General features: G+C 44.5%; 1 protein-coding gene across 1 annotated transcript; it reads right to left on the reverse strand.

Moving 5' to 3' along the window:
* Window positions 1-555: 555 nt before the first annotated feature.
* Window positions 556-26,104, reverse strand: TPRN (taperin). The gene is made up of 4 exons (XM_075259659.1): window positions 23,587-26,104; window positions 4,714-4,918; window positions 3,413-3,522; window positions 556-2,793 (listed from the first exon to the last, which is right to left on the reverse strand). The coding sequence occupies exons 1-4, from the start codon at window positions 26,023-26,025 to the stop codon at window positions 2,731-2,733; spliced, it is 2,817 nt and encodes a 938-aa protein (XP_075115760.1). The 5' UTR covers window positions 26,026-26,104; the 3' UTR covers window positions 556-2,730.
* Between the last annotated feature and the right edge of the window lie 1,766 nt (window positions 26,105-27,870).

The raw sequence follows: 27,870 nt of genomic DNA on the forward strand, positions 1-27,870 counted from the left end.
ATGGATTACCGAACACAGATGTGAACCAGGCCTGAGTGTGTAGGTATATAGTGTGTGCAATTGCAGCATGTCACTTATACCTACATAAACACCGGCTGTGTCCCTATAGGTATAATGGAAGCAGAAAGTCCTCAGAGGAAACCTCTGCAGAGTTTCTGCAATAAGTGCTGTGGGAAAAACTGATGCGTTGCCGCCAGGGTTTTTGAACAGCATTTTTTTCTACGGGATGTTACATGGGGCCTTAGCCTTATAGTGTAGTACACAGTATAATTTATATAGATAGATACACACACACTGTGTCCTACTCTCTGTGTCCTATTTATGCCTGGGGTCTGATTGTTTAATTGTTTGACTACTGCTTAACCTGTCTCTATGTGGTTGTACCTAGGGAACTATAACCCATGTGTATTGTGCTGCCTCGGACTACAGGAAATAAAAATTTTGATGAGTTAAATTTTCATTATTCCTGTACATAGGGGCCGTATTATAGTACTTTTATTCTGGTATATAAAGGCAGTATTACATTATCACAGTCTTAAAAAGATGACAAGACTCTTTATTCCATTTTCCTGCAGTGAAAATATTTATTCAATCATCTCTCTTTTTGGATATTACATCAGGAGAGGTCTTGGGATGAATCTACAATCATTACAAAAAGTAATAATAATAATAATAAACAATAATATCCATAGTTGGGAATAAAATCCAAGTTTACACAAGAGAACATGACAGAGACTTTGGCCACGGTGAGCACTTCTGGCTACGACAGGAACATCTGAAGATCATTATATATTAAATTCTATTCATTACATTTTATAAACTTTATGAAAATCAAGTGCAAAGACTTTTTTTTGTGACTTTTATAAATTTCATCTTTTCTAGACAACACGACGGACTCACAAAACGACACAAGGAAAGAGTGGACTGGATACCGAAGTGTGTGAAGGTGCCACAGAACATGAAGGAGTGCCCCTTTAATGGTGGTGGAACTACAAGACTCAGTATGCCCTATCAGTGGCTGGCACCGCTGGAAGTTGCATAGAAGTGGAGTGTGTGACATGCTGTCTAGTTCCTAGATTTGGGTCATGAGCAGAATCAAATTGTAAAGAGGGGGGGCACTACCACCTCATGCAAATCCCATGGGAGCTCAGAGGACAATGTGAACACATATAAAGCCCTGGAATTCGGTTTCAAATTTAGAAGCCAAAGTCACGACTTAAAGGGAATGTCCATTTGTGAATATAAAACCTGCCACCTACAAACAGCAAATAATGGAACCATATTTATAAGGGGATGTCCACTTGTGGCTACAAACCTATACAAGTCAGATAATGGAATGTCCCACTGTGAATTATTAATTTTATGCATCTTCTTAGCCCAACCCCATTATGTGGACAATCCCTTTAAGACTTTGTCCAGAGTCCATCTGGCATAGGAAAAGAGATGGAGTGCAAATTGCAAATGAGTAATACACAAAGGGATGCGGGATGTACGGCACACACAGACATGAGCGTTTACATAACTAGTGACTCCACCCACATAACCCACATCACAGGATGCAAATGTGCGTTATGTTTACAGTATTGCTCAGGTAGACAGGTGCTTCGTGTACATAGACAGAGCCGTCACACCTGTCGTCACCTCCTGACAGGCCCCCAAGTGGAATGTGACAACTAAATACATATGACGAATACAAGGGGTGGAGCCTGACAACTACAGCTCTAAGCATGCTATCTTTAACTAACCAATGAGATGGCTGTGTGCGATTTAAAGCAGAAATCCCCCTGAAAACAAATGACCAGGAAATATGAGTAAAAGCCCTTAAGTTGTCCTCAAGTAGCTGTATCTGTCTATGGGAAAGTTGGGTGACATCCAATACGGCTTCCAGTACAGTTCCAACATTGCTGCCACACAGCTTTTCTAGATCTCTGAACAGCCAGAGCTCTACATATAAAATCTGCTTCATTTTCCTGCAAGCAGGGATAGCAACTGTATTGCCCTTTACTGATGGCCTTATTGGTGATCACTCAGCTTTCCCAGAAACAGATATAATTTGGCCAGAAAAGGATAAGTCAAGGACTTGTGGGATTTATTTTAGGGGGTGAATGCTTTTTACTTAACTTGATTAATAAAAGTTTCCATTACCCGCATATTGACCCCTAGGATCGACCCCAAAAATTATAAAAAGCAGAAAGAGGACCAGTCATATCCTTACAATCAAACACTCCCCTCACGCAGCGGTTTTTAACGTCTGTGTCTCTGGCAGATGTGTAACTACTGTACAACTCCCAGCAAACCCGACAGCTGCATGCCTGCTTGGAGTTGTAGTAGATTTACAATAGCTGGAGAGCAACTGCCCTAGGATAAGAGTCACTTACACACATAGACTAAGCAAGACGTCTTTGAGTCACACTCCACAGTCATCACCCCGACCTCCCCCCTATCACCACCAGGAGGGGCGTCAGGACACACAAATAATCTCTCGGAAGGCTCGTTAATTAATATAATTAGCAGAGCTCCCCCCACAGGCAGCAAATGCGCTGCTACACTGACTATGGCGGATTTCTCATCAGCCAAGATTGCAGGTACAGAATTTTTTTTTTTTTTGGTAAATCCCCCACAGTGTGATTGAAGTCCTTTCCCACAATGCTTTTCAGCATGGGCGCCATTGCTGAGGACAGATGTCAGGGCAGTGACCACAGTCCAGATGTATCTGACTGTCCTCCATGGTTAGAAGTAGAGGGCTGGCTCGCTTCGGAAGCCTGTGTGAGAGCTGCCGTCGGCTGGCGTGAGCTGCAAGAGAGGAAATGGTTATTGATGGCGTTTAGAAGTGGTGCCCCCTACATCTGCTACCTCTGAATACTAAAGGTGATTTCTATCCAGAGGCCTTAGGTGGAACAAGTGTTATGTGGAGACCCCATAGTAATTATTAAAAAAAATGTGAAAACTGCTTTTTAATATCTGTCCTCTAGCCAGAGATATAATAATTTAACGATACAGCCCCAAAGTTTGAGGCTGCACTACTGAAACAGTCTGATGACATCATGCCTCCTGATGTCTGTCAGCTCTAGTGCTGACACGCAGACCTTCTAGGGATCCTAATCACTAAGTCTACTGTATTTCTTTCTTTGCTAAACTTTGAATCTCTCAGTAGTGCGGTCTCAGGTTTTGGGCCTGTAATTTCAGCCAGTCCAATCTCAGTCTAGAAGACAGATACTAATACATAGTATTCCCATATTTAGTGTACACAAGCCTCCCTCCATCTCTCATGTAGGTCTTTATAAGTTGGCAAAAACGAAGAACACAACAAAACTGAAAGGCTGACTGAAGAGGATTTCACTGGAGTTCCCCTTGAAGAATATGGGCAGAACTTAAAGATATTGTATAAGATGTGGATAGTCTTGGGCCTCACCATGTCATTGCTCGGTGCACTGAGGTCTGGAGTTGTTGCGCCTCCTAGAGGTGCTTCGTCCTGCCATTTGCTGTACTCCATGGAGTGCTTAGGAGTATAATTAGATAGACCTAAGGAAAAGTAACAAAACACTGATATAATACCAACCAATAGTGCAGAACATCAGATAATACCGCACAGGGTATCAAGAGTGCATCACAGGAATCTACAGTCATCTATATAAAAGGAAGAGCCATGAACTGGGGAACTAACTAGGGTGTGAACTATGTTATCTAGTACATGCCGAATGTCTCCATGGGTCTATAAATATGACCCTTGTGCCTGGAGATGGTGTGAACACGAACATGTTCATCACCTCTGCATCACTCATCTGGACTTTACCCACATGTTATCCTATAGAGATCATAAAAAAGGAGCATTCAACCCAAAGACTACAGAGGGAGGAGAAGGAGCCACAACCCAAGACACCAGGAAGTGATCCCTCTCCAAAACCAACCAGCAGAATAGTGAGTGCAGCTCTGAAGTATAACACAGGATAAGTAATGTATGTACACAGTGACTGCGCCAGCAGAATCATGAGTGCAGCTCTGGAGTATTCAATATTTCTAAAGATTTTCTACAATGGAGAAATGTGATTAAAGGGTATTGACCTACCTACCAGACACCAGAAGTAACTGTAAAGTGGCTGATAACAGGGAGAAATAAATTTAACTCCGCTGCAGTTCAAAGTCAGTTCAGACCTTGTGATCACTGCCCCTTTAAGAAGTGAGTGTTAATGACACCATCTGCAGATTTTCCATGTTATTGCCTCCGCTATGATTCACTGCACTGACAACCAGGGATTAAATGTTTCTGACATACATGATTCGTCCTCAGCACTATGGCGGAGAAATGTAACCAAACATGTCGGAGCTTCAGAACCGGTTACATAATGTTTCATATAACAACAGCCATAGTGATCCGAGTGCTCACACCCTTCCAAGAAATGTCCCCAGGTACTCTTTGTACTGATCCCAGGACATGGCTGGATATTGCAGTGGTCTCTGACCTGTATCTCTCCAGGGAGTGCAGAGCTACAGTTCCCAGCATGCCCTGACAGTATAAGTCAGGACATACTGCGAATTATGGTCTTGCACCACAGGATGGAGACCACTAGTGTGCTATTGAACAACAAATCTTTAAATCATATCTGTTTCTGGGAAAATTGGGCGGTAGCTAATATGTATGACATAGGAGTGTTCACCCAGCTTTCTTCATCTCCTGAAGGACAAAACTACTCAAGGTGCTAACCCAAGTTTTACCTGAGTTAGCAGAGTTGGCCCGTAGGCTATTGCTGGCCGCCCCACTGCTCACAAACTTTGGCCGAGGGAGAAATAGGCCGGAGGGTTTATCATCTTCCTCCTCTGAACCGGACACCTCATCTTCTGCCATCTCTTCAGCCAAAGAGTTCTCAGATGGATATTCAAACATGGTGTGAATGTTCTGATCATTGAAGGAGATCTTCATCTGCAGGACAAGGACAGCAGAGTTAACAAAACACCTTAGAGTGTTATAGTCTTGCACATAGGAGCAGTATTATAGTAGTTATATTCTTGTACATAGGAGCAGTATTATAGTAGTTATATTCTTGTACATAGGAGCAGTATTATAGTAGTTATATTGTACATAGGAGCAGTATTATAGTAGTTGTATTCCTGTACATAGGAGGTCGTACTATAGCAGTTATATTCTTGTACATATTAGGCAATATTATAGTAGTATCTATAGGCTCATATACCACTGGGTCGGAAGTTTTAAACAAGAGTCAGGGCAGGGTATGCTGAGAGTTGTAGACTCACCATGCTATACCTAGTGTTTACCCCCTGATTTATACACCAGCAGTGACTTCCTGCGGCCTCTACAGCCAATAATAATAAGAGCTGGCTTCAGTGCTGCCTCTATCTCCCTGGGTGCAGGGCTGTTCCTGGTACTGTACACAGCAGATAATCTCCAGGCCAGGGCCCTTCTTTGCACAGTGTGCTTTATCAGGCAGCCACAGTGCTCTTGTAAAGAAAGCAGGACAGATTTATAAACCTGTGGAGTGGGTGTGGGGGGGGATATAGAACCTCAATCACACAGTGACGGCACTATAGATCAACAGGAAATACAAGCCATTGGCCAGACTGCAGAGCTGTATGCTTAGCCCGTTGTCTAGCAGGTGACCACTCTGGAGAGCACTGCTCCTATGGGATTGGGTTTGTTAGCTCCAAACGGCAGAAGTGTCTAATGCAACAGCAGTATCTATGCTTTAACACAGCTAGAGTGGCCCCTTTAAGGCCATAAAATCTAATGAAAATTGAGCTCAAAAGGATTCTTAAATTGACTGCATATAGTTGGGCTCATTCGAGCAATTAAATGCCATGTAAAACATGAGGGACAATGACAGCCCTGATGTCTGAGGAGATAGGAGGTGTATTAATTTAATATATGTTAATAGGGGTTGGAGCACCACTATAACCAGCTCTATCTGCTGCGTGCCAACAGTGTCTGAAGCCACCACTAGGAGGAGTCTGCAAAGTATACATTAAGTCCTATAATATAGCCTTATGTAGTGCGCTCCCCTAGTGTTGGCTTAAGAATTTACCTCCATCTATGTAGAGGATTTAGCACAATGCATCAGTAAAACAAAGCTCAAAGAGCCATCAAGATGCATTATGAAAGAATAAAAAAAAATTCTGGATTATATGTAGACATGTGGAACGAATGTCATGTGACTAGTCACCAGTAATCCCCTGTAGTCGCGTCAGGGCGGCTGGGTTTTGACACGGATTACTCCTTATTCCAACCTTTAATAATAGGCCCAATTACTGTCTGCAAATAGCCACGATTAGTGGATTATTATGGGTACGGTCTGGATCAAGTCTCAGCTCAGACATCGGCGAGGCACTCAATGTACCAGACATACCTCCGGGCAGCGCTGTGCTAAAAATGAGGCATCAACATTGCCAAATCCCACAAAAACTAACAGCAAGCCCCAATGTCAGGTAAGCTTGGCAAGTGGGGCGATGATGTGATTAGGGTCTAGAACTTAAGCGGTTCCCATACAACAGATATCCAAGCTATTGCTCTGTTACCAGCACCCAATTTGCTAGAAGATTGTATCAAGAGGCTTATAAGTGTCCTGGTTTACGAGGGATACATTGTTGCAATGTGTTATTGCCAATATTGTACTGGCGCTGCCCGTTCTCTAGCAACCAAAGAATTGCGCAATAAAATAATGACAGGGCTGAATAGACATGATCACACCCAACCGCTGCCCTGCCCCAGGTGAAAGCCCGCTGAGACTGCACCATGTGTTATTACACCCACTCACTTGGTTATATATATCACAATTCTATAGAGGAAGTGAACTCTATACAAAGGGAAAAGCATCTAAAAAGGAGTACTAGCTAATGACTTTAGAAAGTAAACGATGCAAGCGGATTCAATTCAGCATTAAGAATCACTTTACAGCATTTTTGGGTAAAGTTTCAGTCAAACAGTATCAAGATCTGAAGTGGTGGCACTGTTGCATTGGAGCCTATACAGAACAGGCAGTGGTGGAAAGCAGTACTGCAACTAATAAATGGAACATTACAAGGAGATTGCTTTACAGGAAATTCTGTACCAAGGAACGGGTTTCCCCTACAAACATTAGGACAATTCAGAGGTGTTTATAGACAATAGATGTGGAGTCCGCCATTGTTCCGAGTTTAGCCACACACCTGTGTGACCTTTGTAAAGTTAAAGTGACACATATGGGGCTTTTGTCCTCCGTTCTGCCTGTTTGGAGCACATTACATTGGGTATAAAGAGCTGCCATTGACAATACATCTCTGACATCACACTATACATACCTGTCACATTACGTAAAGGGACAGGGACACCAGACACAATGGCCAGTGGTATTGGGCCACCTGCTTGTGTAAAAAGTCCCAGGGGATGTGACTCATGTGGTATAATGGCTGATGAGGATACATCTCAGATAGAGCAGAATAATAGGATGAAGTCATACACATTGTGGGCGACTGAGTGCCCGCCCCTTAGGAGTGAGAACTCATGGACCCCCTCTATAGGGCAAGACAGATTTGGGGAAAAACTGTCCTTTAAGAAACATCCGACAATGCGTTCAGCTGACCAATGTGTATCGGAGTGTCCCAACTACCCCCCCACGTCAGAGGGCTCCGGTAACTGCTCCTTCCCTCTGCCCATTCAGGACTCATGTACACTTAGGTGAGCCCACTGTTCACATATATGGGGAAGGGAAGTAGCAACAGTGGTCGGAACATTACTGTGGTCTATGGCCAGCTCTACACTGGATCTCCTGAGCTAAAGGGATTGTCCAAGACTGGACATTGATGACCTTTCCTTATGACACCCCCCAGCACCCTACTGGTCAGCGGCTGCATATGCACAGTGTATAGAGGAGAAGCTGGCAGCTCTGTACACTGTGTAGTGGCCGTAAGGAAATGAGATTGAGCTGTAATAGTGCGGCATGTCCCAATATCACCTTCAGTAACACGTGGAACTACAGGTGCCAGCCTCCAGTCACCACACTGCCACAGTAGGTCGCGCACTTCAGTAAGGGTGTTGGCTCCAGGTTGTTGTTTTTGTGAATGTCTTTATAGACTCACGAAACCTCAAGAACAAACAAGCCGGTTCCATCATCCATCACTTCATTCCACTATGATAGATCACAGGCTAGGACAAACACACAAACCACAGGATTCAGGGAGTAGTAGTAATAGTAGATGTGGGATGGTGGTAGTAGTAATAGTAGTAGTGGGCAGTAGTAATAATAGTAGTAGTATTAATGGTGGTGGAGCACAATAATAGTAGTAGTATACGGTGTGGGGGGGCAGTAGTAGTAGCAATGGTGGAGCACAGTACTAGTAAGTAGTACAGGATATAGTAGTAGTAGTAAGTAGTAGTAGTAGTAAGCGATAGTAGTAGTGGCGGTGAGTGGTAATAATGGGTGGTGAATAACAGTAGTCTATAGCTGTAATACTACTGGTATACGGCAATACTACCGGTATACCATTTCCATCCACATGGAGTAGACATAGAACACTACCCAATAACCTGGTGCAGGCAATGTACAAGATGCACCCGGGGCATCTTTTGTGTCCTTCTCCCTTTACATGGCCAGTCTACTGTAGATCCCTTAGATCCCATATAGGTCCCTCCAGTAACTAAAGTCTCCAGGTCCTCTACCAATGACACTGCGTCATATCCATGCAGCTCTTGTTCTTTTCCTTTGTCCTCCATTATTTACAGCAGGAAGTGCACAATCTGAGGCAGGATACAAGCGGAGCCCCCACTTTCCTTTTACTGCCTGGGCCTCCACCTTCTCTGGTTCACAAGACCCATACAAACAGAAGAGATCAATACTGACTTCCTGCAGCCTGGCAGATCGACGCTGATCCACTGTATAAACAGGCCCTAGAGCACTGCTCATCCTGATCTTCCTGGTTCATGTAGGTCACGTTAAAATCACTGGTGTTGGGACGTTAAAGAGGACATGGGTATAATAATGACATATGAAGATGATGGGCAAAATAATGGGCACAGTAATGGCTGCCAGCAGTGATGTCATCCCCATACCGTGTGACAAGGTCAGTTTCTTATCAGGATTCCTCCACCTGTCAGCTGTGAAATGCAAAACAGGTTAACACCGCCGATTGTCTACTAAACACAAATTTTCCGATTGCAACTTCCCCAAAAGCGGCAGATTATTCATCGCCTCATTTAGCAACAAACAATGCAGCCATAGTAACAGCAGTCGCATCCATAACCACAGGCTAAAGAGCGACTCCACGGCCAGTATAATCCAGCGCCGACACATTGTAAAACACAAAGGGATTAGTGTAACACCCTGTACAGTCATGTACGGGGAGGTGGCACTACATTCTGCTGCAGGGAACCAGAAGGAGCACTGCCTATGGCTGACAGATGCTTAAGACACACCGTCCTTGAAGCAAGACTCCGCCTCTTACTGACCACATTGGACAACCCCTTTAAGGGAATCTGTCTTTAGGATATCCTCTCCTACAGGCCAACATCCCAATCAAAGTTAAATACAGGGTAACAACTGTGTCCCTAAAGGGTGCTTTAAAGGGTTGACTAGAAGGCCAAAAACAGCAAAGCTCCGCCCTCCTGACTTCACAGCATTTCATGATAGTCAAGTGACCTCTTCACAGGTTCTATAGGCCCAGTATCTGGAGGTAGTCAAGTAAAGGGATTTGCTGACAGGTTCCCAACAAAAAATAGAGCTGTTGGAAAAATCAGCCACCACTTTGATAGACCACATGACCTGAGAGCGCCGCCCCCATGTTTAATCTGTAGGGGCGCACCTCCAATGTCAACCTCCTAAGGTGCAGCTCACAACAGAAGCTGCAAGCAACTGCTCAAATCTGGATCAAGATCTTAAGCAAACTTGTCAAACTTCTGAGAAGAAACAAAATCAAGGTGTATTGGCTGACAACAGAGGACAATGATGGAGGAGTACAAATTCCATAGGGGTTGTCAAGCAAAAGCAGCCATTACAGCTCCTGCCTGAGGTGTCCGCATTCAGCTTCCCTAAAATCCAGAAACCACTGAAGTATAATAGAATGGGAGGAATTACTGAATATGTTTCTGCCTGTCAGGGGTTTGGAAAAGCTGGATGGAAAGAATTCAAATCTGGTCTTGGGAAAGCAGAGTGACAACCAATATGGCCTCCATCGCAGTTGTTACCAGCAGGCCTTTACTCAGCTTTTTTAAATTCAAAAACATCTGATGCTCTATACAAGGGGTTTTATAGCTGCACCCATTCCTACCATTTAGGAGTGTGAGAAAGCTGAGTGATAGTAGTATATAAAGTACATCAGACAAGTCTACAGGGTGGATAACCATCTTTCTGCAGGTCCTAAAAAGCACTAAAGATGTAAGCTTACCCATCACTACACTTCTATTTGGAATTCAGGAGAGCTGGAAAGCTGGGTGACTAGTTATACAGCATTTTAACTCCTCAGTGTGGCGTCAACCAGCTTTCCAGAGTCCAGAATAGGACATGCAGTAGTTGTACATCAGCAGGGTATGCATTACAAGGTAGATTGGCCATATAGAGTTAGGAAAGATAGGCGACACCCAGCTTTCCCAGAGACGAAAGACCTGATAATGACTGGATTGCCTATGGACACACACCACTCAGCATGCCACGTTTGTACAGTGACCTATGACATGATAGCCATGTGAATGGCAGGGACTATAAACACAAACGTTCCTGACTCACCGCAGGACAGTGCGCCTGCCACAGGTGACACAGCCAACGCAGGTGACAACCTCTTAAAGTGATACCAGCCTGATAAATCCCTCTCCTCAATACAAGCTATTGTTCACTGGTATCAGCCACTGGAGGAGTGTTCTTCATAAAGCGTACATTTATATTGGGGGATTGGTATCAAGAGTCATCCTAGAATAAAGATGTATTAGGGTGACCTGCCCTTTAAGACGAGTAACATTATAGAAAAGGTCTGACTATTATAGTGACGGACTAAACACTACCGAAATAGACTTAAGCTTAGGTACACTTGTCCAGCAGACAATAGCACACAACATGCTTAGATACACCAGCTTTGAAGATAGAATCACACTTTTTAGACTTGGATACACTGGCTCATCAGACATTATCATATATGAGGGGCTTAGATATACAGACTTTTCACAGGATAAGTTGATGTATGATACTGGATGCTAAGCTTAGATACAGTATGATTAGATATGGTCTGTTGTATCACACATGATATGCTGGAGTTTCCAAGCCTAGAAGTCTGTATCACACAAGAAAGTATCTGATGAGCCAGTGTATCCAAGCCTATCATCTGTAATACAGGCCTTTAGGCTTGGAAATATTTAGTTTGTACGTAATACTGCCTGCTGAGCCAGTGTATTCAAACAGGTCACAAAATAGGCTTAAATATGCATCTATCACAGACGATAGACTTGGATATATTGCTCATTCGACAGACGTGCTTAGGTACAGTTGCACAGCTGATAATATAATACAAGAGAGGTTTATACACAGCTAAGCAGATCGTACCACACACTCAGCTGACATTTCCAAGCCTAGAAGCCTGTATCACAAAGGACAGCATCTGCTGAGCTGGTGTATCCAAGCCCGCTGTACAATAGCCTTGAATATTACAGTTTAGCAGACTGTATCACATATGATAGGCTTGGATACACTGCTCATTCGACACCATCACACAATAGACTTAGATATCCCACTTCAGCAGACAGTATCACATGCTATGGGCTTAGATACACAGACTCTGTAGCACACTATTCCTGGAGATTATTTTATGATGTTCAGTTGTGTTTTATGATCTGGACAAAAAGTTCCAAGAAGTTCTCTGTGTGATACGTCACATTTCCTGCTGGCACCAGAGAAGGAAACATCAAGTGGAAAGTATCCATCAGGTCTGCGGTCTGTCCGAGCACGGTGACCCCAGTGAACAAAGTCATGGCAACCATTACTGGTCACCCATATACAGGCTTTATACCTTCTTATTCCTAAGTGGGGGGTATTGTGCCCCCTCCCCAGGAGCTGTCATGGCCGCCATTATAAATAGTCAACCCTATAGGGGCTTTACGCTTCTTTATTTCTGGGTGGGGGTATTGACAATTTTCCCCCTCCCCTTCTCCACTTGCTGTCATGGCAGCCATTACCTATAGTCACCCATATAGAGGCTTTTATCCACAAATTATTATATTCCCTTATTTCTGGGTGGGAGGGGGACGACGACAATTTCTCTACATCTGCAGGTGCAGTCATGGTGGCCATTATACTCATATAGGGAGTTTGTATCTACAGGTTATTATATTCCTTTATTCCTAAGTGGGAAGTACCGACAATTTGGCGCCCCTTTTACGTTGGCAGGTGCTGTCATGGCGGCCATTACCAGTAGTCACCCAGATAGGGGGCTTGTATCTACAAGCTATTATATTCCCTTATTCCTGGGTGGGGGTATTGACAATTTGGTGCCCCCTCCCCTCCCAGTCTCCAGGTGCTGAATTATTGAGCAGGAATCACATCTCACTCGGGGCTGTGTCTGGCACGGTGACCTTTCACCCCAGCTTATCAATTATTGCTGGTCGGTCTGCAAATGAAACCCGCGTGTGCCACATTATCTGACTGCCACGAGATACTGAAAGGGAGAGCAGCACAGGATTCACACCGAGGCCTCGGCCGCTCCGTTATCCCATCCCTGCCTTACCTAATTAACCATGCAAATATGCAAATGAGCTCAGAGATTACATTAGGCTGAGGCCATACGTTATGAAAACAGAGCAGGAAAAAAAAAAAAATATATACGCTACATTGTAGTATTAGCAAAGTGAATAAGATCTTGTGTCCACACATTGGTGGAAAAACACTGCGGAAACGGTGAGTTTTTCCACAAATCTGTGCGATTATGAAGGACACAGAGTTTTCATATTACCTGTGGAAATTCTGTATTTAATAATTTTACGGGATGGTGAAAGGTAAAAATTAAGGGGAAAAGTAGTAAAAAAATTACACAAGCATTTTTGCTGCATTATTTTCCTCACCGCAGATTTTTTTTTTTAATTTGTGTTTTCGCCAAGTTCTTTGGGACTAGGAATACATGGCGGGTTTGGCGACATGGCTAAAGATCGCAGGACATCGTCCCAGAAGAACAGAATCACACAACAGGATTGGATACACTGTGCACTTGATATTATCAGTAGTAGGCTTTGCTACAGTAGCTCAGCAGACAATATCCCACAGAACAGGATTAGATACACAGTTGAGTAGACAGTATGACTCATGACAAGGTTAGATACAGTAGCTCAGCTGACAGCATAAGACGAGGTTTCCAAGCCTAGAAGCCTGTATCACACAAAATACCTTCTGAGCCGGTGTATCCAAACCAAAAGTGTTTTTGCAGCATTTTTTTTTTTTTTTTTTTCAGCTGCATTTCGCCAACGTGCAGCCAGGTTCTTTACAGCCAAGAATCCATGGCAGCTTTGGATACACAGCTAAAGATCACAGAGTATCGAGTGCATCGCATCGAGAGAACAGGTTTGTGGCAGTCACAATTAGGGTATATTTGCGATCACGGGGTCTCGCCAACAACCACCATTATTTCCATTCGATGCAACTCATGCAGTAACACCTGATCGTCATCTGACTGGTGTTGCGGCCAAAGTCCACAAGTCATCCTTTAGGACCAAGCTGTTAAAAAATTGCTATTTACTCATTTCAGTTTCTGAGAAAGCTGGGTGACAATCAATATAGCTTCTATTAGAACAGTTGCAGAAGCAGTCACCCAGCTTTCCCAGACTCCTTACAGCATAATGGATAGGACAGTTGGGTAACAGTTCCTGCAATGGAGGCCATAATGGTCAGGACTCAGCTTTCCAAGAAACAGATTTAAGTACAAATTATTATATTGTTCATACAGAAGAAGAAAAACCTCTCAGACCTAGTCCTGCTCACACAGCTGTAGTCTGTTACATTGTATCAGTCCAGGACAAGAGAAGGAGCTGTGCAGTAGCTCGCAAAGCACTGTAACAACCCTGAAGATGTGAGGGCAGGATAAAGCTTTATCCTCCCAAAGTGGGAACTTCTGACATCTCCCAAGTGTAGGGCAGGCCGGTATGTACCATTAATAACACTGCGTCTCATGAACATTCCTCCAAAGCAATCTGTGGTGACATGTCTGAGGTTAGTCCAGAATACACCACATCTGTACTACTGTGTTATAGAGAAGTGCAAGAAAGAGGGCGCCACCCAACATCACACTACAGTAAGGCTGTGTTCACATCTGTACAGTACCACTATATACTGCACTATACCACTATAGTATACTCCAGAGCTGCACTTACTGTTCTGCTGGTGCAGTCACAGTGTACATGTATTTTACTTTGGCTTTCCTGCACTGCTGCCCCCTACAGGCACATGCTATCAGACATTTGGCCAGTGGATGTCTCTGAACAAGTGTCCTTGTGTCTTCCTTACAATGAGCTCCTTTTCTCCGTCTGGGCGCGCTTGTCCTCAGATTCTACAACTTACAGATTGTCACAGCCAAGAAGCAGAGGATTGGGAATACTCATGCATCTACCTAGACATTCAATTCAAAACTGCAGGAAAGCTGGGAAATAATTCAGGAATATAGTAAAATTCAAAACTAATCTTCACATAACTAGGAACTAAGGCAATCTGGAAAAGCTGGGTGACCATCTCTGTAGCAACAGTTATACAGGAGTTAGCACATCTCCAGCTTTGATATTTGCAGCTGCAGCTTTAGGGCCCTGTTCATATTAATTGTGCATTGGCCTCACGTCAAGTTTCCTGACCCATTTAATGAAAAGTCAATGGAATGAGAGGAATGTGTCCTGAGCCACGTTCCCATGACCTGGATGCCGGGCAACCATGCCAAGCTCACAAAGACGGGAGGGGGTCAGAAGTGACCATGGGGGGGGGCGAGAGAGAGAGAGAGAGAGAGAATGTCCCAATGCCCCCCTAAAAATATCCTACAAATAACACCGTGTCCTCGGGACAGTCAATTATTTAATCATATCAGCACCTGGTAAAGCTGGGTGACAACCAGTAGGGCTGCCTTAAGAGCTCTTCTAAAGGACTGCCACTCAGCTTTCCTGTAAAGGACCTTCTCAGATTCAGGGAACCATGTGGCATCCTCTGCAGACTGTAGCTCATAAGCACAGCAGCCATATTAAAGGCTCACCCAGCTTTCCCAGGAGCGGATATACAGAAAAGTACTTAAAGTTCAGCGATCTTTAGTGAGGTCTGAATCAGTTTTGGAATTAACCTCAATCGGCATAGATGTGAGAAGAATTAACGCTAATTATGGCACAGGAACATAGCGGTCAGATGGATCCAGCTTACCATTCATTATTGGGCAGCATGTGCTATAAACCAGTCTAAATCCCACGGCTGGACCCGGTATCAGGAAAATCCTGCCGATTATGTTCCAAAAAAAAGGTTCTTATAGTGGAACAGGGCCACACATGGAGAACTGGGTCATTAAAGGGTCGAGAATTCAGACAGGAGACAACCCATGGCGTGTCCTCGGACTTGGGAGATTTATGATCATTCCTTACTACATGTCTGTGCTGTGTCTTAGTCTCTACATTCTGGATGAACACGGCTGGAACGCCATTACCAAATTAATGTCAGCCATAACATGAGGACTGAGGGAAGGGGGGGGGGGGTCCCCACATGCCCCTGTTCATGGGTCCTAGGATATGTAAACAGGGTGACACAGCAATGGTTAGCAACTCCGCCAAATTGCTTCCTTAGTGACATTGGATTGCAGTCATTGTAAAGGGATTAAGTAATTTGCCTCCTCCGCCTGTGATGATGCAATAAAGGCTTCTCCTCCGGTCACTGCAGTCTCACCTGAGGCACAGACAACCTCCAGGAATAAGTAATGGCGCTTGCGGCACACTCAAGGAGTCTAATGGCAAAGACTACCTGCCGTCTATGGAGTGATGAAATCTATTGTTTGGTTAAAACTTCTAGATCTTTGCTAATAAACAATCTAGACCTGAAGTCACAGCTTTCTAGTTTGTTAGGGTGAATTCACACTGAGTAAACGCTAGCTTATTCTGAACGTAAAACACGTTCAGAATAAGCGGCGTCTAAAGCAGCTCCATTCATTTCTATGGGAGCGGGGATACGAGCGGTCCCCATAGAAATGAATGGGCTGCTTCTTTCACTCCGTGCAGTCCCATTGAAGTGAATGGGGAGTGCCAGCGTGTACGCTCCGGCATGAGCAGAGCTTGCCGTATACTCCGGCACTCCCCATTCACTTCAATGGGACTGCACGGAGTGAAAGAAGCAGCCCATTCATTTCTATGAATATCCCCGCTCCCATAGAAATGAATGGAGCTGCTTTAGACGCCGCTTATTCTGAACGTGTTTTACGTTCAGAATAAGCTAGCGTTTACTCAGTGTGAATGCACCCTTACAATGCATCAGTGCAGATAATTCTGTTGTCTATGATACATTGTAACAAACTGCAGCTGTGCGATAGTGGAGCTGCTTTTCTGTTCACTGAAAGCAACCAGAGATGAGCAAATAAAAAAAAAAAAAAAAAAAAGACTAAAAGAATTGCAGAACCAGTTTTTTTTTTTTTTGCAAGACTAACTCCCAGCATGCCTTGACAGCCACATGCTTGAAGTTGTAGTTTGGTGACAGCCAGAGAGCCATGGATTGGGGATTGCTGCATAATATACTAAGTAAGGCTGAGGCCCCACGTTGCGGAAATGCAGTTTTTTTTGTTGCAGATTTTACTGCGGTTTTTGGAGCCAAAGCAAAGAATGGCTACAAAAGGAATGGGAAATTTATATAGGAAGTTCTTAAACTTCTATCTTCTGCTCAATCCACTCCTGGCTTTAGTTTGTTTGTTTTTTTAAAAAAAAGAAAAAAAAAAGCAAAATCTGAAACAAAAAAAGCTGCATTTCTGCAATATGGCCAGGGCCATATGATGCGCTTTCACAGCGGCTTAGCTGCCAGCATAAACCCTCCTACTCACCTGCTGCACATTACAGTTACAATGAAGTGGATGCAGTAATCCTACCCGTAGCATGCGGATTCTGCTATGGTTTTTCGCTCTAACTACAGGGGTTAAACCCACAGCGAAATCAGCCACTCTTTCAGCTGTAGGTTTTGCTACGGGATAACCCACGAAGGACGCCACATGCGCCCATAGCTTAAAGAAATATTTCTCCATGTTCTGTTTGCTCAGTAAGGAGTTGTATAGCAACATGTACAACTGGAAGTTGGTGACAACCCCAAAGAATCTTACTGGGGAGTAATAAATAGTCATCAGTCTACATATACAAGATGATTACAAGTCCCTAGGTCATGATCTAAGCCTAACGTCTACCCCACAAGCACCCACACTTTTTCAGCGTCTAACGTTCCGGTTGCTATCAGTGAATACATTATATCCCTATATTTAGATGTCGTAATCTGTCGTCTGTACATAAAAAAAAAAAAAACAACCTTATAATCCAGGAGGGGTGTCACGAGCATTTATAGCAGCCACTGGACTCCTGCCCCTTTGGTACGAGCCGATTAAAGGCTTTGTCTTGTCTAATTCCAAGAATGTCGCCTGGTTAGTGTGACAGAGACGAAAGGTTAAAGGTCTGTCAAAAAATATAAACATCGGGTCTATTAGTCGTATCTTGACATGTTAAAGGGACAGTGACATAAAACATGACAGTTGATCGACTGGCTTGTCAATCCATCAGAAAAATGAGACTAGTGAGGCAATTAGAAAAAAAAAATAAAAATTACAGAAATTAAATCGGTGATAAGAACCACAATGGCCACAGGTTTTGACACATTATGCATGTGAAGGATACCAAGTGTCAGTCTTCACTACTGTTCTTGTATTCTATTTCTTAAGCAGAACATCCAGCAAGAATAGTACTTTAGATTCTGCTCAGGTAGCAAAGGGCACAGTATTGGGCACAGTCTTATAAAAATAAGTGCCAGCCTGGTTAATATAGGTGCCCGATACACCTTGCTATGCAGCAGCAGCACATTATACAACACGCTTCCTGCCCCAGGATCTGCTTTCACGGTCAGATTCTTATCTGGAGTGAAAATATTGTGCTGCAGGCGCTGACAATGCCAGATCTGGTTTCTCTGATCCCTGCTGACTAGGTGAGGCTGCAACAAGTCACTAGTGAAAGGATTAAGGGGAAACCTGCAGGTGACGGATGGATGCAAGCACTCTGGTAATAGACTATGAGGGGCACAGATCTGGCAATATAGCAGCCTACAGCTACTGTGCTCTTTGGGGACTACAACTCCCAGGAGTATCTGTACATCACATAGAGCTTGCATGCTGGCAACAGCTGGTAAGCGACGCTCTTCCTGAGGTTACCTACGACTAGATCTATGGTATTGTTCCATCGCTGCCTGGTACACTGCCGGGCACAAAATGACGAAAATTAAGTTGCAGAAGAACTCTGTGTCCTGGCCGCCATATTAATCTCCCTGATTAGTAGTGTAGAGGTCAAATATGACTGATCCTAAGGCCCCATTCACACAACCGTAGAAAACCGAACAGAGGACACAGATGGCATCAGTGTACAATCCATGACTAGACGAGACTGAGCCGTAAAGGACCTGCCCCATGTTTCATGATTCAATCCTACGACCCCGTCCCCACCCCACAAATCTGTAATAAATATTCACAGTTGTTAAATGGAGCCATAGAAATTAATGAGTCCAGACACCATCCTTTATTACAGAACTGTAGTAACGGATAGCTTGTAGACAAAGATAAAGAGGCTTGTGTATGGGGCCTTAGGAGTTGTACAAGGTTAGCAAAACGTAGCGGCTTACTTCCAAAAACAACACTGGTCCCATCAATGGCCATGCCAGTTATCGCGGCTGAACCCCATTCAAGTTAATGCAAGACGGCTGCAATACCCAAAACAGCCTTTAGATAAAGACTGCGCCATTTGTTGAAGTAAATAGCCATGGTCTTCCAGGTCTTATCACTTTTATATGCCGTAACAACAAAGGAAGCCATACTGTGAGCTAAACCCCAGGACATGCCTACAGATATGTTCACACTGCAGATTTTTTGGTGAGGATAAGTCTGCTGTACATCTATAGTAGAAACTGCAGCAAAAATCCGATTTGCCATTGGAATTGCTGCAGATTGGTCGCTTTCACTAGGGCTAATCCATGTGTGGTTTCCCACTGTGGTCTCTGCACAGAACTAGCAACTGACATGGATTTTAGCATGAAGTATGTTCCGAAATCTGCACAAAAGATGAAGTGTGAATAAATCCTTAATATTCACTGAAAATAGCACCCCCCCCCCTCATTTTACATGGCTGAGTGGACTATCACGTTTTACCCAGAAGCCTCTAGGTCTTGTCTAAACACCCATAGCAACCAAAAATCAGCTTTCATTTTCTAACTGGTTGCTATGGGTGATGAGGCCTACTATTCCCTTACAGCCTGTATAATATAATTCTAGGAGTATATTGTCAGCTCATCTCTGCATTACCACTAGGCCTTATTCCCCTCTAGCAACCAGAAACCTGCACTGCCCCCTGACTAGTTGCTATGGACAATGAGGCCTACTTGTCCCCTAAGAACCTTTATATTGTATGGTTAACGGCTTTATTTTATGTCACATCATTTCCATCTTGTGCCAGTCAAAGTGGAAAAGTCTTGCCCCTAAACTTTGGCATTCATGACAAATTCCAACCACCCAGCTTTCCCAGTCTCCTGAATGACATACAATATGTATAATAGTTTGTGTATATCTCCACTTCTGGAAACCTCCAGAGGTTATTAAGTACAGATATCAGCCTCTTATGATGCTACAAACTAATAGATTTAATGTGCCTGTCCCTTTAAGAAGAGATTTATGACACACTGTTCATTATAGGCTCTTCATCTTGTGGTTTCGGCAGTGGTTGCTTTATGATAAAGGCTCTGAGGCTTGCTGCGCCGCTCCCACACAATCGCTCGCTCTCTATCTCATGTGAACGTCTATTAATATCCGACAGTGGTTGTAGTCCAGGGCGCGGCCCGTATTTTCCCAGTTGTTCAAATATTTACCACAAGTTGCAGTTTTGGGCACATATGTCTCCACGCTGTAGTGGCCTGCAGCCTGTGGTAAAACTATAATGCCTAGCATGCCCTGACAGTGCCATGCTGGGAGTTGTAGTATCACCACATGATAAAAATCAGATCAGAGCCACGCCATAGCCATGGGCAAGTTAGCAAAGGCTTACTCAACCCAAGGGTGACAACGCCCACCTGTCAATAGGTTATGACTGCTATTGTACAAAAAGAATTCCACCGCTTTCTAATATACTTGGCAGGACGATTTCTACAATGGATTTTGTAAGTCGGGTGTCATCGCAAAATCCATTGCATGAATTTACTATATGGATGTAATTCTGCAATGTGCGCATGTACACTTAGGGTAAGTGCACATGATCAGGATTACTGGTAGATTTTGTATGCGAAATAGGCCTATGGTGCAGATATTAAAATCCTCTACGTGTTAATTTTTTAAATTTTTTCTGGTGCAGATTTAGAAAAGAAATGATTTTAAAATCTGTACTAAAGTCTACAGGTGTTAGCACGGATTTTCTGCATGTAAATCCTGATTATTTGCACATACCCTTAAGGGCTCAAGACCCATGAATCTTGTAAGTTTTACCTCAGACAACCCCGGCATTAGTGCACTATAAAGCATAAAAAGGGTGTCACAGCCCCGCCACCTTTTATAAACATGGCTAATAGCAAGCGCTGTTTATGGTAGCCTGTATCCTACAAATGAACTTTTCACAGCAATTGCTTCCATTGCGTTAATGAGCATTTCAGGAGCAATAGCCCCTTGTGAGGGGTCTAGGCAGGGACAAAACGTACCAGCAGGGCGGGTCACCGAGCTGCACCGATCACGTCATGCTGGGGGATTGTAATGTAAGCAATTCTCGTATACATACTAGCAGTGTGAAAGGTTAGTCAGAACTGCCTAAAGTGGCAGATAAATCAAATATCTGCTGTCTGTCATGAAACCGTCGCTGCCCGTCCTGCCCTACAAGCAAGAGGAGGCGGCCAACCTGTCCGACCGGAAAGATTAATTATTTACCTTTGCGTAAGACCAAAATACTGCAAGTCTTGCTGATGTGACAACACGAGGCTTATAGAGGTCACCTGCACTACCTGGTGGAACTGCCCAGGATTTTACTTTAACCCTGCAATGACCAGACTGCAACCACTTTCTCTATGGAGTGACTATGCTGGGAGCAATAATTACAGAGCAGGTTCCAGTGGATGGCAGGACACGCCGTGCTGGAACAGAAGGACCTACTGTAGACCTCTATAATTCATTACCTCCAAAGCTGTGAATGCTAAAAGCCAGGCTGGTGCCAGCGAGCTGCATGCCAGGACCTGCCAGAGCTGCGGGCACAGAGACTGACAGACACAGCCCAGGATTTTTTTTCTCTACAGAGATACTAGTTCTTTGATCTTAGCTGCCATGTTTGGTCCCTTTTTAACTTAAAAGACCCAAGAAACACAATTTTCCTGCATGACCATCAGGTCCTCTGCCCTGTAACTAGCACAGCAGAGGAACCCAGCTATGGATGCACACTGGGTTATTACCAGAGTCAGACTAGGTGGACTGTCTGGTAATAACAGACTAAGATAGTCAACATCTAAGGCCAAATACGTATAAATAAATGGGGGACGGGGTTGTCCAAACTTTCCTTCCTAATGGCCAAGCGGAGTGTACATATACGGTCATCAGGAGAACCAACTATTTATCTTGTATTATACTCAAGAGCTGCACTCACTATTCTCCTGGTGCAGTCACTGTGTACATACATTACATTACTTCTTCTGTACGGATTCTGAGTTACATCCGGTATTATACTCCAGAGCTACACACTATCCTGCTGGTGCAGTCACTGTGTACATCAGGATAAGTAATGTAATGCATGCACACAGTGACTTCACCAGCAGAATAGTGAGTGCAGCTCTGGAGCATAATACAAGATGTAACTCAGGATTGGCACAAGATAAGTAATGTATGTATGTACACAGTGACTGCACAGGCTCTGGAGTATAATAGGGGATAAGTAATGTATGTATGAAGTGACTAAGCTTTACACATAGATGTATACTTGTTACCGTCTTATAGATTCTCCATCCTCGTCACGTCTTGCCGTCTACAGGTTTTCCCAGGGATAATTGAATGCACATTTTATGAGACCACAGTAACTTTCCATTTCTTATGACACTTGCCTAGTAATGACAGGGTTTAGGACTGACTGTATTAATCCTTCTGTTTCCACCCTCCTGCTCCAGTCTCGCTACATTTGAATTGTGGGCAGTAAATACATTATGAACCGTGTACCAAGAGAACGATCTGGATTATTAGATAGAATTCAAAATTGAGGTGTCTGTTCTTGTTTTAGCCATTCCTACCAAATTTCCAATAATCCGGCACCTTCGGCCCAGGGAGTGCTGGATTATTGGTAATCTATATTGCAGTCATAAATTTTCATCTTGTTGTTACTTTTCTGCACTTTACCTCATGCTATAAATTAATGGTTACTGCAGAGGATCACCTCCAGCACGACAAGTGGACGCACAATTAATCCCAGTAAAAGTACATTACAGTAATGGGCAACTGGACTTACAGGTTGTCAGATTATGTGACTTGAGGACCAGCAGCAAAACTAACCAATAAGGCGTTATCAGGAATCTAAAAACAGAGGGGAATTTACTGACTTGTTTAAGTCAGTATTTTGGGGTATACATCACACATTTTTGGTGCAATTTACATGTGTGCAAAAAAATTAGATTTTTTTTGCCAAATTGAACGTCTATCATACTTTTTAAATATAACACCACATGTGGGTGATGTTTAGCAACAGGGGAGTGGTCACCAGCAGACCAATAAATTCATATACAGAAAACTATGACAATCTGCACCCGGCCATAACTTGTGTATATTTACTTTCCTTGCGCCGTAAGGTACCCTAAATTTATTAAGAGAAGAACACATACTAGTAAATTTTGCATATTTTACCAGACACATGAAAAACAGTCATGAAAATTTTAAAAATAAAGAAATAAGTATTTTTCCATGACCGTTTCTCTGAAATACTAGATAGAAATTAAAATAGTAAACTTAAAAATACAAAAGTTCTAACAAAATGCTAAAACCAAAAATATATAGAAATAGGAAAAAAGATTTAAAAAAATTACTATAATACTATGAAAAAAAATTAGAAAAAAATTTAATATATAATAAAAATATGATCAAATAAAATATGAAAACATATGGAAAAATGTTAAAAATGGGATCTTGCTTATTTTATAGCAATGATAAACAAAAGAAAAAAAAATTGTATAGTTTAATAGTATAAAAAAAAATAAATAAAAAAGGTCCTAAGTGATAAAGGGCATATAAACTACCCACTGAAGCCGTGCAGTGAGGGCCAGGGTCAGCGAGGATTGCGCTTAGAAAATATTTGACTTTCTGTAATAATCATTGATTGCTTTTATATGGTTAAACAGATGACTAAATAACCTGGCGCGGCGCGCTACGTAACAACAGTCAATCATTTACCTTTTTCCTCGTGGACCCGATCTTGGACAGGCAGGACTTGGACAGGGACTGATATCCACCAATGACCTGGATTTCGTCTGCGGTGGGATAACGTTTTTTCAGCATCGCTCCAAGGTCAGAGTAAGGGGCCTCAGACCCATCAGAGGATTTCCTTTTAGACCTAGGATCTTCCTCCTCATCCTCTTCCACCACAGGGGTTCGGAAAGCCTCCTGCTCAGTGACTGGTTTTCTCTTAGGGATCACCTTAAAGGTGTTGCCCCCTTTATTATGGATGGAGGGCATGGCTGAATGTGGCCTATAGGGGGGCTCCTCTACTTTTGGGGCCGGTTTAACCTCCTTGTCCTCTATATGGACTATATCGTCTATATTGGTGACAGGTATGTCATGTTTCACCACATCCTCATGTATTTTTGTCACCGGCACATGAGCCAACAAGTCCACCTCATCTCCTTCCTGCACACTACTAAAGTATTCAATCTGGGCCCCCAGATCAGTAAACGATTGCCCTTCGGTAGATCGGGATGGTAAGAGACCACTTTTCCAGTCAAAATCAGACAAGGAGGGTACACTGGAGGCCTTCAAGGTCTCTGAACTGACCGTCTTACCTACACTGGTCTCACCATTCACCCTGACATCTTGAGAAGTTGCCGGAGAGTCTAATTTGGGACCATTAGGCGTGGAAGCACTGTTTTTGACTTTTGGCTTACCATTGGACTGGACCATATCATCTTGGGCTGGAGAAGGGGCTGGCCTCTTCTTTGGAAAAAAAACAAAAGAATTTTTGGACTGCAATCGAATGTTCGCCAGTGCTTTCGCCTGAATGTCATCGTCTGGGATGCTGTTGAGATCTGGCTTCGGAGCAGGTCTGATCTCGAAAGAGTCATTTTTGCTGGTGAAAGTGGACACCTTCAGTTGCTGGGTAGCAGTGGCACTGTTGAAAGCCTGGTCACAGTGGTTGGTGATCGGTGGGTTTTCTGAGTAAGTGGCACTGGATTTGGGAGGGACAGTACTAGATTTTGGTGGGTCCACTGCAGACTTTGGCCTCCAAGTGTTGGCGCCATTGGGAGTCTCATTAATGGAATCACGTGATGGCACTGGACCATTTCCCTCAGGCGCCCTCTGAGCAGCTGTGCCCTTGGGCCGCTTGCTCTTTGACAGTAGGTCTTCAATACTGATAGAACTACCTGTCTTTACGTTTTTCTCCAAGTGGTCAACGTGACCATTGGTAAGAGGTGGACCGTCTACCTCTGGCCATCCTCCATCCTTGGTGGGAGACTTCACCTTACTGGGCACAGCTTTGGGATTGACCAGGATGGTATTGCTGCCAACTTTCTGGGTAACGTTGGCCAGTTTTGGAGGAATATTATTGGTATGCCCCGCTTCAAATTTCTCCCTGACCGTGGCCACAATAGGCGATGGCGGCTTGTCGTCCATAGACATCTCATAATGAGGAGACAGAGGTGAAGACGGAGACAGAGGGGCGACTGTCGCATGTGACGTCATAGGACTTGAGGGTCTTTTATGAAAAAGGTCAGGGTCCGGTAAAGAATGTGAGATGGGCGACTTGGAAGGGAGCCAGGATGGGTTGTTGAGGGGAAACCGCTTGCTATCTTCCTCCAAGATGGAGGCGGACGATGGGGAGACATCTCCGGATCTCTTGGGTGATCTATTCCTGGGGGCTTGGCCTTGGACCTGAGGTTTTGGCAATATGATGGGTTTGCTGTCTCGCTCTAATAGGTTCTCCAAGCTCCTGGACCTTAGCGGTTTACTATGGCCATGGTCAAACTTCTCCAGTAACCGACTTACCCTCCCGGCTTCTTCCAGCACCTCTTTGTGCTCCAACGGTTCCTTCTTGGGGGCACCCTGTACTTTTTGGGGGGGCTCTTTGTTGGGGACCTCTGGCTCATATATCACCACCTCTGATGCCCGGATCTCGGCCACTTTGCTGCCTCTCCTGGCCAGCAGCTCTTCCACAGGGTCACCGTGACCGCTGGACTGGCTGAAGTAGTCGGGGTCAGACTCTATGATGATGATGTTCTCGGCTCGGATGGTCCGCATGCCCGGGACGTGGCTGTACATGTCCAGCAGGTGTCGGATGGGGGAGGTGGCTCTACCCTGGGGGTGATGCTGCTGCTGTGGCGGCTGCTGGTGGTGGGTTCGCCGATGCCGCCGCCGCTCCTTCTCCTGCTTGATGAACGGGTTCTCATGGAGCGGTCCCAGGCTGTCCTGCAGCACCAGTCGCTCGGGGCTGCCGTTCCTGCCCTGCCTGGACGGGGAGCGGGTCTTGCGGTTAGGAGAAGAGTCCTTTCCCCGGGACAGAGCAGTGCCCGCCATCTTCGCCCGCTTCCTCTCCAGCACCTCCAACTTCCATGCCGGTATCTTATGTGAGTGCGGGTCCAGCCGAGTCCAGCTCTTGGTGCTGCCGCCGCTCACCGCCATTTTCGGAGCGGTGGGTATCTCCTCAGGCACTGACTGACCGCCTGACCCGCCGCGCAGCCCCGCAGCTACTAACTAACTGGAGCAAGGATCCGGGAGATGGTCCTGTCACCCTAAACCCCGCCCCTTCTTACTAACGTCATCACATCAAACACTCCAGCAGGTGTCCGGGGCGGAGACTGCCACTGATGACTCCGCCTCCTTAAAGAACATCACTCAAAAAGATTAAAGTCCCATTGGATGTCTACTGAAGTCCTGACACCAAGCTCTGGACGTCGTCAAAGACACGCCCCCTCCGAGACTACCTAAGCAGTATGGAGAGCACAAGGCTTCTCCAGCAGGATCCCTATCCAGGTGCCAAGATGTCTGTCATGGAGGTCACCTGCATTTGTTTACCTGAAGACACGCCCCCTAGAGGAACACTCTATTAGAAAATGTCATCATAGCCACGCCCCCGCATGTAATACTCCTTGGGTTCTGTATATGATGGGCTTTTACAGTGTTCAATGGCTGACAAGTCTGATACAGTCAGAAGCCCCCCCCCCCCAACTCCAAACATGTTTTCCTCTTAAGACTCTGCTCATGTAGGGCTCTGTACACTTACACCTGTGACCTCTCTATCTGTATACAGCTATACCTGTGACTTCATCAGCTGTATACACTTATACCTGTGTACTCATTATCTGTACACAATTACACCTGTGACCTCACCATCTGTATACACTTATACCTGCGGCCTCACATTCTGTATACACTTCTACCTATGACCTCTCTATCTTTATACACTTATACCAGTGACCTCACCATCTGCATAAACTTATACTGGTGACCTCTTTATCTGTATAGTTATACTGGTGACCTCACCATCTGTATCCACTTATACCTGTGACTTCACCATCTGTCGTGCATCCCCCATACTCTGGAACTCCTTACCAAGACACATAAGACTGACCCCCACAATCACAGGCTTCAAGAAGGCCCTGAAGACTCCCCTATTCAGGAAGGCCTACAACCTCCAATAACACTACTGTCACTACATCACCATCTGTACAATCTCCCCCCTCACCTTCTGTCTCTATCCCTCTTCCCTCATAGACTGTAAGCCCATGCAGACAGGGCCCTCCATCCCACTGTGCCAGTCAGTCATTGTTAGTATTATATTCGTTTGTATATTTTGAGTACCGTATGTAAACCCTCAAATGTAAAGCACCATGGAATGAAGGCCCTGTTCACACGGGGCAAGAGGGGGCGGATTTTGGAGTGGAATCCACATCATAATCCGCCCCCTCACAATGGTGGTCTATGTGGCAATATGTCGCTAGCGGAAAAAAAGAAATGAGCTGCCCTTTCTAAAGGCGGATTCCGCGGCTGGATCAGCCGCAGTGTCTGCCTCGCGACAGCACCCTCTGGACTAGGCCCATTCCTTTGGGCCTAATCCGGAGCGGAAAGCCACGACGAGATGCCATGCACTGCATCGGTATACCGTTGCAGCAGCCGTGCCGGAATATGCACACGCGTAATCACATGTGAACTAGCCCTAATGGTGCTATATAAATAAACAAGAATAATAATAATAATCTGTATACAGTTATACCTGTAACCTTACTATCTGTATACATTTATACCTGTAACCTCACTATCTGTATACATTTATACCTGCAACCTCACCATCTGTATACACTTATACCTCCCAACTATCCTGGACTCTGCGGGACATTCCTGGATTCCGAGTTGTGTCCCGTCTTCCCAGTCGGCGGGAGGTATGTCTTGGTTTCAACTCATCTGCGTCCTCCAGACGCAGATAAGTTGAATACACTGCTGAATGATGCGGGAGCTGTCAACAGACAG

The sequence above is a fragment of the Leptodactylus fuscus genome, chromosome 11 (assembly GCF_031893055.1).
Source record: "Leptodactylus fuscus isolate aLepFus1 chromosome 11, aLepFus1.hap2, whole genome shotgun sequence".
NCBI lineage: Eukaryota > Metazoa > Chordata > Amphibia > Anura > Leptodactylidae > Leptodactylus > Leptodactylus fuscus.